At 39.0% G+C, this 14599-nt stretch overlaps 1 protein-coding gene across 1 annotated transcript in view; it reads right to left on the bottom strand.

The window, feature by feature from the left end:
* Positions 1 to 14599, bottom strand: part of LRP1B (LDL receptor related protein 1B) — a 1721287-nt gene that overhangs the window by 150138 nt on the left and 1556550 nt on the right. The window contains exon 67 of the mRNA XM_079782447.1: positions 8028 to 8144. Coding sequence (XP_079638573.1) covers positions 8028 to 8144 — 117 coding nt within the window. The remainder of the gene's footprint in view (positions 1 to 8027; positions 8145 to 14599) is intronic.

Raw genomic sequence — 14599 nt, 5'->3', positions numbered from 1 at the left:
GAGGAGCTAAAATGGGGAGCATGGCAGGCAGCAGTGGAGGCAACCCCCCAAGCCCCAAGACCCGGGGTGGGGAGGCAAGCAGCAGGGAGCGCCGGCCGGTTCAGCCACCGCCCCTCCATCCCCACAGCCACCATTGCTGTGCCCGGGGACTGCCAGCCATGGCCATGCTGCCTGATCCTCAAGAAGAGCTGCTGCCGCTGGCCAGCCCCAGGTCCCAGTGGTTTGGGGACCGGGAGGAAGGGGAGGACAAAGCAGTGATGCCGAAAGGTGTGAGGCCAGTGCCGCGGGCAAGGAGTCTGGCCGGAGGCTTGGCGCGGGAGCCAGGGAAGTGGTGCCCGGGAACTGGGCTTGAACCATGCCTGGCCATCGCCCGTTGTCATGGAAACTGCATCTACAAGTAAGGCCGGTGGGCGGGCAGGTGCCGCAGCCTCACAAATGGCATTGGGGACCCGGTCCCCAGACTGCTCCCTCCCCGCAGCACGCCTCTGCACCTTCCTTGTGCTCCCCACCTTGAGCACCAATCTCCCCCCCCCCCCCAGCCCCCACACACACCCGCTTCTCCACAGGCAAATATAAATGTTAGCGGATTGGTCAAAAACCTGAATTTCATTTTCCCAAAGACTTGGAAGAAAACAAAATACTATTAATTCTTTTATTTAATGATCATCATTAGTCTGGCTTTTAAAACAGTCTTCAGAGGCAAACTGCAACACCTGGTGCCAGAGTGCCTGTATACAAGTTTCTTCCTACTGCCAAGGGGTTGGGGCTATTAAGGGGCTGTTAGAGGCCTCTTGGCCGGTTGTGATGAGATTGGGGTGTGTGTTTGTGCTCAGCATACATGCCAGTGATCAGGACGCTGACAACAAAGCTATGGGCAGGCCTGCTGCCCCTCAACCGGGCTCTGTCCTGGGCAGAGAGATGACTTTAACCCGCTCTTACCTGTTCCATCCACAAACTGCCACACCCTACTCCCTCACAGTCCCCCTCCCCCCCCCCCCCATCCTCCATTTCTCTCTCTCTCCACCAAAAAACAGAAATCCCAGGGTGTGTATGTCTAATTCAGGAGGGACAGCGTTGCCAGAGGGCTGGGGGTTGCCTTTCATTCCCAGCTTCCCGGATGTAGAGAACACCATCTCTTTCAGGGGGGATTGAAACTTGCAACCCCTTCAAGTGGCCAGCCTGGACTTGGGTGGTGAGTGGGCGAGGTTCGGCTTACCAGAAGTCTGGACGCTCCCAGGCTTTTGAAAATTGCCCTGGGTTCAGCCTCCCTTCACCAGACTCCCCCACTCCTGAACCAGAGCACTCAGGTGCCCATAGGGGAGCGGGGGTCTGAGGCATCCGGGCCCAGGGTTGCGGGAGGCTGCCGGCCTGGTAGTGCTGTTTTTCTAGGGACTGGGCAAGAGGGTGCTGTGTTGTGTGCTCTGAGAAAGCTTTGTTGTGGTGGAATGGGAGTGTGTGGTTTTGGAAATGTAACTTTCCAAGGTCTGGGGCGGTGGGTGCTCCCAGGGGAGGGGAAAGGCAGTGGGACTGGCCTTTGCGATCTTGGCAGCTGATTTAGGGGAATCCCTTTCTTAAGCCACCGCCTCTTACTGGTCATGTGGTGTGGCCTCAGGCAGCTTTACCTCTGCTCTAGTACAAGATCTGAGCTGAGAGAAGGAGGCTTGGGGAATGCGTTGAATAAAATGGCAACATTCTGAAGGGAAGAGAAAAATCGACCATCTTACATGCCAAAAAAGAAAAGAAAGACTTAAATCTGGAAAACCCATTTGTCCTATGTTAATTATTATATGAGAGAGGTTGGGGGTGGGGGCTAGGGGTGAAGGGAGAGGATAAGACTAAGATGGCTGCCTAGCCTGTCTTTCAACTTCTTCATCTAAGTAAAGTGAAAACAAAACTCTTTATCATTGCACATCAAGATGGCAAAAAGACAATAGGTAAATAAAGGTACCTTTTTTTGTTGGGTTACCACTATCATTCTTTGATGAGGGTAGCTCATGGTTCAGAACCTTTATCCATCATCATCAAAGTAAATTATTTCTTTATAGGCACGGCCTACCTCCCATTAGTGTCACCAGGGTCGGGTGGATTAGGGAAAGGAAGCCAAGTGCCCAGTGTTCAGTAATACTATCCACTAAAATGAGTTACTATCTATACAATGTTTACAACTCCGGCTGTCATAAAGCAGGCACTTGCAATTTTCAACATCATCATAATTATTATTGTAGAAATATTGTACTTTATTAGATGTCATAGAGGTTTCCTATCCTAGGCAACAAATCTATCTATATAAAAGCCTAACATGCAAAGTGTCCCCTTGGGAGTTTGACTGACCGGGAGTTTGATTGCTCGCTATGATGTGTGCTGACCACCAGGGGGCAGCACAGAACAAATGAAGGCCCGGGCCCAGCAGCTGGCAGCCAGGGAAGGAAGGTCCCAGCCAGCAGATGGAAGGCCCCGATTGGCCCTGATTGCCAGCCATGCCTAGGGACCTTACCTGTGTATGAATTTTGTGCACCAGGCCTGTAGTATTATCATAAACCCTTGGTGGTAAGTTAGAAAGTTATAGGAATGTGGGTGTAAGCATCAGAGGAGAATTCTTAGAATACAATTAGTATAAATGACATGCTATACAAATAATCTTCTGATATAAATTCAGTGTGAAAGTACTAGAAATTCAAATAAGGCAGACAGCTTTTCTCTATATATAAACCTTAATCTAGTTGATCAAATTACTTGGCATTTTTACATCTATTGAATTGTTAGTTCCTAATAATGCAAAGATATGAGGAACTTTTTTGTACATCAATTACTTAGAAGGAATACATGCCATATATATTCCATTTGCTACTGATAAAAATAGTATAGATGTTGAGATTTTTCAAATATTTCAAATCTTTGATCTAGATTGTGAAATAATTTCAATGACAATAAAATTTTCTTGTTTTTAAGAGCAGAAATAATTGCTGAAGCAAAGTGTCCCTGCTGAAAACTGAACAAGGGAAACGATCAGCAGATGATGATGAAATAACAACAGACAATCTCATGCAAATATAAGAAAGTAGAAAGCATGTTAAATACAAAACATAGTTGGCAGTTAATAGCTCCACTACTATTTAAGCTATTCTCACATCTATGCCTAGAGTGTTTCCAACACAGTTTTAAAAATTAAATTCATTAAATCAGACTCATAAACAAAGAAGTCCAAAAGCAACTTTAAAAATACATTACTAACTTGTAAAATCTATGTCTTTAACCTTTTGCACTTGGTTGTCAAGTGTGACTCGACACGGTTAGCATCGGTAGCAGCTCGAGAAAAAAGCAAGCGAGTGCAAAGGGTTAAATTTAGACATGAGATCATATTGGTTTTCTTATTTAAAGAAAAGGGGGGAAACTGCAACAAAAAATAAAAATAAAAATGCAAAGGCAAGGTAACAAATATTTTTGGCTCTTGGACTAAAAAAGATAATGATCAGTGAAGAAAAATGAGAAGTGAAGAGAAATGAAATAGATTGTACTACTGATGTTCTTTTTCATGTTAAAAAAGAAAAAGTCTTTTTATCTTATTTGGATTGATTGGGAATGAGTAGTGATAATTTGGGGGGCTAAAACAATTAACAATACAGTTATTAAAACAAAAGGGTTATTTAGCATAATTCTAAAATAGGAATTTTTGTATGTTTTTACACAAACATTTTTCCTAGGTCTCATGCTGACTGATATTTGATTGTTTTCTCTTCCGTCTTATTATTGAAATGTGTAAGATGTCCATTTGATTATGCTCTGCTAAGAGTGTACAAACTGAGTTAGATACAGGCCTTATCCCTTAGGAATTATTGTGGTTCAATAAGAACACAGAGACAAATATAAAGATAAGGACAGAGATATCTCTACAGATATCAAATACATGAATAAAATATTCTGCATAAAAATAAAAAAAATAAGAATACAGTAGTAATATTATAAACTAGGGGCCCGGTGCACAAAGATTCATGCACAGGCGGTGGGTCCCTCAGCCAGACCTGCACCCTCTCCAATCTGGGAGCCCTCAGGGGAGCCCTCTCCAATCCGGGAGTTCCTGTCTGTCTTTGCAATCACATGAGCGAATTGTCTGAGACCCCAACCCAGTTTGGCTTGGTGCTCACAGAATAATAGAGGCATTTTTTTCTTTGCTTCATTGGTGGAGATTTCCTGGAAGTTTTAGGATATCTTTCCTTTAATTTTTCCTAGACACTCTGATTTTACTTATGTCTCTCACCTTTGCTTTCCCTCCATCCCCCACTGCAACAGTAACTTGCTCCAGGCTCACTTTGCTCTAGTTTCTAGGAGATTCGTCTGCCACCAGAACTATGATTCCAAGTATTCCTGGTGTTCCCCGCGCTCTGGGCTTCTGCTTCCAGTCCTGGGGCTGCCACCAGAACTACTACTCCCAGAATTTCTGGTTCTTCCCACACTCCCTTCCTTCTCTATCTTCATCCCATGGCCTCCAGCTCTGCCAAGTCCTCTAAGCCACCAGCTCTCCCTCTCTGCTCTCCGTTTAGCAGCTTGGGGAGCCAAGTTCCCCAAGCCGCTCCACTCTCTGCCGGCTCTCCCACTCTGTTCTCCACCCAGTGCCTGTGTATGCAAATTAACCCTCCATCTTTGTCGGGTTAATTTGCATACTCACTCCTGATCGGCTGGTGAGCGTAGTGGAGGTACGGTCAATTTACATGTTTCTCTTTTATTATATAGGATATGTGTCAGGCACTGTGCTAGGCTCTGGATCATAGCACAACTCTAGACCATCTCCAGCTACTTAAATAGGAATCTACACTAATAAAAGAGAAAGATGCAAATTGACTGTACTTTCACAATGCCCACCAGCTGATCAGGAGTGAGTATGCAAATTAACACAACAAAGATGGCGGGTTAATTTGCATACTCAGGCGCTGAGCAGCTGGGGGCAGGGCGGGACACTTGCGCCATGGTGATGACGCAGGCATTCCGCACCACCCCAGCCACTCCGGGTCTCTGTGCAGCGTGGGAAGGCGGAAAGGCGGCTCTGGGCCTGAGCGAAGGCGGTGCCAGTAGCCAGGGTAAGAAAGGCCCATTCTTGCACAAATCTTCATGCATCGGGCCTCTAGTTTAAGATAAATGTGATAAATAAATGAGGCAATGAAACACAGGAAATACTGGCTGACAGAATGGTGTTATGTAAAAACAAAACAAATTGCTGTTGTTTTTGAACTATACGGCTGATTCACTATCTCTGTTGAGTATGTTTCACTACTTAATATTAGCTTACAAAAGATGATAATAACATACCACTTCCCTTTTAGGTATATTGTTGTCATATATATATATATATATATATATATATATATATATATATATATAATTATATACATAATTGTGTAATATAATATAAAGTTATAATTAAAATATATAGATAGTAATTATAATATCTAGTAATTAAATATGTATAATGATATCAATTTTATTATAATTACACATACAAAATTATAATAGTTTCAATAGATAATAAGAAATTGGAAATACCTTGATAGCATTTTAATACAGCAACAGTATTACTTTCTAAGTCTGACTTCTACATGACTAATGTCTTGGTGCTCCTATAGATATATTGTACTAGAGGCCAAATGCATGAAGATTCGTGCAGGAATGGGACTTCCTTCCCCTGGCTGCCAGCACCGCCTTCACTCTGGCCCAAAGCTGCCTTTCTGCCTTCCCATGCTGCCCAGAGGCCTGGAGCAGCTGGGTTGGTGCAAAATGCCTGCATCGTCACCATGGCAATGACGCAAGTGTCCCATCCCGCCCCCAGCCACTCAGGGATTGCATATGCAAATTAACCCACCATCTTTGTTGGGTTAATTTTCATACTCACTCCTGATTGGCTGGTGGGCATCACGAAGGTACGGTCAATTAGCATGTTACTCTTTTATTAGGTAGATTATTTTCTAATTCTTCATAGACTCAGTTTCTCTATGTAGAACTGCTGGCATTTTCTATCTTTAAACCTCATTTCTTCTGGCCTATTTAAGACGGTATCTTTAAACACCACTTTTTATCTAGATCCCTTTATCTTCCTATTATGTATTTTTACATATTTAACATGTTCCCAACTCCTATACTTGTCCTGTGTATGCTTTCTTTTCTTCCATGTCACTACTCTAATATGCTTATTCCAGTTCCCTATCATCTCTCTTCTGAACATTCATCAATATTACTTGTCTTAGGTCACAAGCTCAAAATGAAAAGGACCCACAGAGAGTCACACCGAATTGGGCATTTTACAGTGCAATGATTGATATCACAACCACCTCTCTTGCTTTTGCCTAAGACCTCCGTGGCTACAATGATTTACCATGAAGTTTTTACTGTGACAAGTGAGAGGCAGTGTCCCTTCTTGTTTTCTTTCGTCAAAGGCTGCAAATGTCAGCAAAATGGTACTCAGCCGCTCAGGAAGCCCCAACACTCAGAAGCAGGCATCTCAACACTCAGTTCTTCCCCTCCTTTTCTCATTACAGCACTAACCTAGCATCTCACACATTGGGATAGAGGTTTTCGAAGATTTAACATCCAATATTGCCTTTCCATCTTCCCTTTCTTGCTCTCAATAACTTCAGTTATAGGGCATTTTCTCTCAGGTATATTACATATAATTAACACTAAATGTATCTCAAACTAAGTAGTTATCTGTTATATTTAAGCTCTGAAATACAAATGAATTAAATAGAAAGTATATACAAAATTCTTTCTGTACTTACTCTCCTTTATCTACCTACCTTACTGCATTAGATTTTTATTTCACTGGACAGAATCTGAGAACATGCCATTTAAAGATTTTTTTTTTAAATGACCAATTTAAGGAATCTAGAACACTCAAATGACTCTCTGCCATGCTTTCTACTTTTCTAAAGAGTATGATCAGTTGGGAGATATCTATGTGAACAGGGAGCAATAAAGATTTCTGTATTCAGAGAATTCCATAGTAATAAAGACCCAGAGTTTTCATACTTAATGTACCTGATACTCAAACACTAGTCAGGTTAAGTTTTGAAAGTTATTCAAAAGATTAGTTGATGTTTTGCAAACTGAATAGCTAACTGGTTTATTATGGCTGTAACTCTACTAACTGTATGCTTTTATATAATAAAACATTATGCTTTACCATAATATAAGAATTCCTATTTTGTTTCCTGTGTCTTGGGAAATGAATGCTCTTAGTCCTGTTTATAAGAGTAAACATTATTGTTATCATCAAATCCTTTTTGGAAGTAGTAGAATATAAATATTTAATAAATAGAATTCGATTATCTTATGTTAAACATGATTATATAGCTTTCTTTTTGTTTAAACCGTAGTGTAAGAAAGTAGCAGTAAGATATATATTAAGAAATTAATGCTAGAATATAGAAACACTGTCACCATTTTACATATCCTCATACTTTTTAGAAAATAAATTTGTTGGATAATTATTATGTTTTGAATTTACTACATAGAAATGCAGAAGGCAGATAATGATAATAGTGTTATTCTGTTTTCAGAGAAAAGCATCCTGAATAAATATGGTGTTCACCACTCCAGAGAGAATAAATGAATTTCCCTGAAAGAAGCTCATGGGTGGATTTGTAATGGGAAATAATTTGCGACTGAAATGAAATGAATACCATCCGTTGAAGAATGGTATGTTTTGTGCTGTCTCCATATCACTCAGCTCTTTGTATGAGCATGCATCAAGCGCTTCCTTCACTGCATACTAATGGGGTGCATTAAGCCTCATGATACTTTCATACCAATTCTGATAACTATAAGAAAATAACTCCCGGGGTGAGCATTTCAAAAATTCTACCATTTGAAATTCAGGTCAATTTAGTCTGAATATTCTTGTCCAAATGTGAATATATGTATAAAAATGTGAGCTGCAGGACAGATAGGTTCGTATTCATACCTTCACTGAGCTAAAAAATGCTATCTGGCATTCTGAATAGGCTGCCAGCTCTCAACATTCTCAAGAAAGTGTTACTTACTACAGTTTTCTTCGTCTGAATTATCACTGCAGTCATTTTGACCATCACACCGCCAGTGATCTGGAATACAGTTGTTGTTTTTACACTGGAATTCATGGGGTCCACAAGTTTTCTTATCTGTAATAGAAAGAACTAGGGTTTTCATTGTTGACTTCCATGAAAGCCTCCCTCACAGGATCCTCATTGCCAGGCCAATTCCAGGGCATATAACGTTTCCTCCGAATTTGATTAAATTCTAACTCAGAAGTATTCCCTAGGAAAATTGAAGGCAGATAATGAATAAAATTCATCTTTCTGTCTTGTTTTATGTTGTTATAGGTCATATATTCATCACAAGCTAATTACAAAGCAACTGTTTGGATCACCCATACAAACTCAACACAAAGCACAAATTAATGAAAACAAATGAACATCAAAATTATCCTAAACTTCCCTTCTCTTTAGAACACTCCCTCCCTATGCCACCTTCTATTTATGCTATAAAGCAGCAAAAGGAAATGGTTATCAATCAGACTCTGAGGTCGTCATCTTGTCTTTCTCCCCAAGGAGCTCTTATTCATAATCTACCTATATTCAGCTGCTCCAATTTCATAAATCATAATAGTTCACAACATGCAAACCTTGTCAATTAATAAAGTGCCATCTCACTGGAACATCTAAACAATCTCAATGAGTATCAGGAGAGGTATTAACTCGCTCTTCACTTTACAAATGACAAAACAGAGACTCTTAGAAGTTTATGAACTTAATGAATTTTCACTACCATTAAATGGCACAGCCAATATAAAAAAGTATGCCTTTATTCCTGATTTAGTGCTTTTTACAACAAATCTATGTCCATATGAGCCAGTTTCAGAATGCATGTGATAGAATTTATTTAATGTTTAGATCATATATTTTAAAAATTTCTTTGAATAATATCTAATTGTACATAGTCTAAAACAGTGCTTCTTAAATTTTAACATGCATACTTATAAATCACTTGGGAATTTTGCTAAAATAGAGATACTGATTGAGTAAATCTGGATTTCTAACAAGCTCTTTAGTGATAACATTGTTCTTGGTCTATGAAACACACTGAGTAGCAAGGGTCTAAATCATCAAGATGCCATAAATTCAATAACATAAAAATAATAAAATTATACATGCTCGTATACAAATTAAACACATTTATTTCCCTTTCATATACTTAGATACACTCCTTATTCTCAGACATATTAAAGAAAAACAATGAAGTGTTTAACAATTTATACTGGTGAAATAAATTAACTAAAGGAGAGGATCAGCCCTTTGGTGATGGTTGCTACACTTTACTTCAAAATGCATCTTATATAATTGAGATTCAAATAGTATTATAAAAGCAAAAGTGATTTATTTATAATTATAAAAATTATATAATGAACATCTATTGAGAACTCAGTCTACCTCTTAGCTACACATTTTCATAAATATGTTCACACTCAATCTTCCTAACATCTGTAAAAGGTATTATTACATGCATTTAAATACACAAGAAACATGTCTTAGAGTTTAAGTTACTTCTCCAATATTATAAAGCTATTAAATGACAAAAGGGAAATTTATATACAGATTCCATTCCAGAATATTCTACACTTCTGTAGAAATTCTCATGATAGATTTCAAACACATTTTTCAACTAAATAGCTAGATGATAGCTAGATGATAGATAGATAGATAGATAGATAGATAGATAGATAGATAGATAGATGATAGATAGATAGATAGATAGATAGATAGATAGATAGATAGATAGATAGATGATAGGTAGATTATAGATACCCCCACATTCTCTTCCCTTTCTTCTCTCCTTTCTTCCTTCATGCTTGTCTACCTGTTAATGATGACTCAGAATGTAATGTGTGTCACTGTGTTGTATGCTATTTTATAATATATCCTTTTTGCCTGTGTCATACATAACTTTAAAATTTGCTTAAAATCTACAGAATTTCTAATGTAGCATTCTACAAATCTCAGTCAATCAAGAAATATGTCAGAATGGTTGATATTTGAACAATGACCATTAAAAATATAGGGTTTGGTACTACACTATTTAAATGGTTCCTGCATTTTAGTAAATAAAACAAACTCTTCTGAATCTATTACTTTATTTACAACATTGGTTTATGTAGTCCTGGTCATGTGTTCCTTGCATTATTAATTTTTTTAAAAAATGTTTTTATTGATTCTAAAGAGGAAAGATTGGAGAGAGAGAGAGAGAGAGAGAGAGAGAGAGAAACATCAAAATGAGAGAGAAACATTGATCAGCTGCCGCCTACACACCTCCTATTGGGGTTTGAGCCTGCAACCCAGGCATGTGCCCTGACTGACAGTCAAAACAATTTTTTTGGTGCATGGGATGATGCTCAACCAACTGAGTCACACCAGCCAGGGCTGCTTTCATTATTTTTAAATATTGTTTTAAAGTTTTAGAATATATAATGTAAGAAAAATCAGACTGGATCAGACAAACACATAATGTGACCTAATATTAAAACATTAGCTCCAAGCAATTCTCCATGACTGCAAAGGTTAACAAGTGGTACTGAGTATCAATACAATCCATGTTTTTTTTTTAGTTTTTCACCCTAAATCCTATTTGTATTTTTTTTTGTTTGTTTAAACATTTGTATCGTATTTTGTGTTTGAAAGAGTTCTGTACTTATCTTTTAAGAACAAGTTACAGTTCATTTCTAAGATGTTCATTTGGGGCATTCAGAAACAGTAACATGGAAAGATTAATTGCCTTATGTAAGGTTATTCAGATTTTATGTTTCCACGTTATTCAACTTTTGGATCCATAACATTATTAATTAAAATTACACATACAAACTATATCTGTATTTAAAATCTTTTTAGACATGTTTGAAGGCATACATATATGTGTGTGTGTATATATATATATATATATATATATATATATATATATACAGTATATATACACATACACACACATGTATGATATTTTAATAGAAAAATGCAGGGTCTAAAGCAGGGGTTCTCAAATTGGCTCTGCATTAAAATCACCTGGGGGATTTTAAAAACCCCTTGTCATTCCATATGTCATATCAATATAATCAGTCTCTGGGATGGAGCCCAAACATCAGTATTTGTATTAAATTTAGCCTGGTAATTCCAATGAACAGCCAAGATTGAAAATCAATGGCCCATAAAACTAATTGCAGAACAGAATATATGTAATCCCACATTATAATACTCTAGTGTAATTAATATAAACTGTTCATAATATACAGAGTTTTCTCTTAACTCATATTGTTAAACAGCATTGGAAAGTGTATTATTTCACTTTGGATGTTGGAAATATAGAGAACGCAAATATAGCACAGTCATGCGCCATTTAATAATTCTGAGAATTATTAGCCAGTTTTGTCAGTGTGCAATCATAGAGTGGGCTTTCACAAATCAAGATGGTAAAACCTACTGCACAACTAGGTTACATGGTAGAGCCTATAGCTCTTACACTACAGACTGTACAACACATTACTGTACAAAACTACAGGAGATAAAGTCCAGCCCAAGAGTAAGTAATGGAATTAACAGATATGGTAAACAGGAGATGTATGAGGCTGCTGCCAGTGTAACAAGGCAAACTGTTTTACAACAAATATTTTTTATATAAGTAGAAAGAGTACACTCTAAAATAATGATTAAAAGTATAATATAATAAATACATAAACCAGTAATATAGTTGTTTACTATCAAGTACTATATGCTGTTCATAATTGCATGTACTATACTTTCCTACAACAGGCAGAGCAGTATATTAGTTTATATCTACAACACTACAAATACCTGAGTAGTGTGTTGCACTGTGACATTAGGTGATAGGAATTTTTCAGCTCCATTATAGTATTACTAGAGGCCCAGTGCACAAAATTCATGCATGGGGGGTGTGTTCCACAGCCCAGACTGCAACCTCTCCAATCTGGGACCCCTACCAGGATAGGGCCTAAACGGGCAGCCAGACATCCCTCTCACAATCCAAGACTGCTGGCTCACAACTGCAAACCTGCCTGCCTTTCTGATTGCCCCTAACCGCTTCTGCCTGCCAGCCTGATCACCCCCTAACCACTTCCGTGCCAGTCTGATTGATGCCTAACTGCTCTCCTGCCAGCCTGATTGCCCCTAACTGCCCTCCTCTGCAGGTCTGGTCACCTCTAACTGCCCTCCACTGCAGGCCTGGTCCCCCCAACTGCCCTTCCCTGCAGGCCCAGACACCCCCAATGTCCCTCCTCTGCCGGCCTGGTCACCCCTAACTGCCCTCTCCTGCAGGCTTGATTGCCCCCAACTGCCCTCCCTTGCAGGCCTGGTCCCTCCTAACTTCCCTTTCCTGCTGGCCTGATTGCCCACAACTGCCCTCCCCTGCAGGTCTGATCCTTCCCAACTACCCTCCCCTGCTGGCCATCTTGTGGTGGCCAGCTTGTGTCCACATGGGGGCAGCCATCTTTGACCACATGGGGCAGCCATCTTGTGTGTTGGAGTGATGGTAAATTTGCATATTACTCTTTTATTAGCTAGGATAGAGGCCTGGTGCATGTGTGGGGGCCAGCTGGTTTGCCCTGAAGGGTGTCCTGGATCAGGGTGGGGGTTCCCTTGGGGCATGGGGCAGCTGGGGCGAGGGGCCGGTAGTGGTTTGCAGGCCAGCCACGTCCCCTGGTGATCCAAGTGGAAGCTCTGGTATCTGGGATTTATTTATCTTCTATAATTGAAACTTTGTAGCCTTGAGGGCCGGCCATGGTGTGCAGGAAGCTTGGCTTCCTCCATTTCCAGGGAAACCCATGCCTCCTGCTCGCTCCGTGGCTGCAGCCATCTTGGTTGGGTTAATTTGCATACTCACTCCTGATTGGCTGGTGGGCGTGGCTTGTGGGTGTAGCAGAGGTATGGCCAATTTTCATATTACTCTTTTATTAGATAGGATGGGACTAACCATATGTGGTTTATCCTTGTTTAAAACATCATTATATGGCACGTGAATATATTTGAAAACTATTTTATTGTTGTTCATTATGCCTTCACATTAATTGTAGACACTAGTAAAATTGTATGTGCCCAGAAATGTGGGGTTAAGGACCGGCAAAGTGTAAAATTCTATGTAGTATATGCTGTGGTACTTTTGGTTCTTGTATATGTGGGATGGGACATTTCTGAAAAGAGACACAAGAATCTGTTGACAGTGATGCTTTTGGATCAAGAACTGAGGAAGTGGACTGGGAAATGGGGTAAAAGAGAATTCAGTTTCTCTTTATACCAAAAGGAGTTCAAAGAAATTGACAAAGTCCTGGTAATAAAAGTGAATTTGGGGAAGCCATAGGATTTAGGGTCAGTATGTATGTTTAATTATATTTTTATAGATTGGCAATGTCAAAAATAAAACTTCTAAAACTTTTACAATGGTATCGATAAAATGATTAATACCTATGAATTAAACTTGTAAAATTTGCATAAGACCTTCATACTGGAAACTATATAATGTTACTGAGAGAAATGAATAATGCCTAAGAAAATGCAGTGCTAGATCACTCGCATAGACTAGAAAACTCAGAATTGCTAAAATTTTCTCTCAATTAAAATGTAGAATTAATGCAAAACTTATCAAAATTCCAGCAAGTTATTTTGAAAGAAACAGATTATTCTGAAATTATCTTGAAATGAAAAGTATCTGGAATAATCAACCAATATTGAAAAAGAACAAAGTTGCAGAATTTACAGTACCTGATATCAAGAGTTGTTATAAGGCTACAGTAATCACAAGAGTACAGTGTTGAACAAAATGAAACCAGAAATATAGGCACACATAAATGACCAAATGATTTTCAAAAAGATCTCTCCAGTTTGATGCAGAAAGGAAAAGTCCTTTATAGCACATATAGCTATATAGCTGAAACAAGTGGCTATCTGTATGAAAAACATAAATCTTAACCTCTCATATTTTATTGCTTTATACACACACACACACACAAATCAGAGATTATTATAAGTATAATATGAAGCTTCCAAATTTAAAAAAGAAATCATAATCTTGGAATAACTAAACACAAAAAACATTAAAAACAAAGAAATATTGGTAAATTGGACTTAAACCACACTTCCTTTAAACCTCTTCCTGGAAGTCCCACATAACACTTCTGCTTACATTTCAATGGCCGGAACTTGGCCACATGATGACACCTAGCTACAAGGCGAGCTGGGAAATGTAATGACTTATTCCTGATAGCAATCTATCAACTTAAGGTTTAGGATTCTGTTTCCAAGAATGAAGTAAAAACGGTTATAGAGATAGGCAATTTATGAGTCTCTGTCAATAAACTAACACGGCTAATTAATGAGAATATCTACAGATACTGAAAGAGAATAATTCTTTTCTTTGGAGAATGCGAGTATTATATCCTCAAGTTACCTTGGGTCATTGTTTTAAAATGTGAAGAAAGCACCCATTTCAGAAGACACCAGTAAAGTAAAGAAGAGCTTAGAAATGTAGAAAATGAATATAGGGTGCTTATAACTCTATGTGAGTACTTGAGTCCAAATTATGT

This window comes from Cnephaeus nilssonii (assembly GCF_951640355.1).
Source record: "Cnephaeus nilssonii genome assembly, chromosome: 10".
In the NCBI taxonomy this organism is placed as follows: Eukaryota; Metazoa; Chordata; class Mammalia; order Chiroptera; family Vespertilionidae; genus Cnephaeus; species Cnephaeus nilssonii.
The sequence above is the reverse complement of the archived record's forward strand: the minus strand, read 5'-3'. Positions and strand labels throughout refer to the sequence as shown.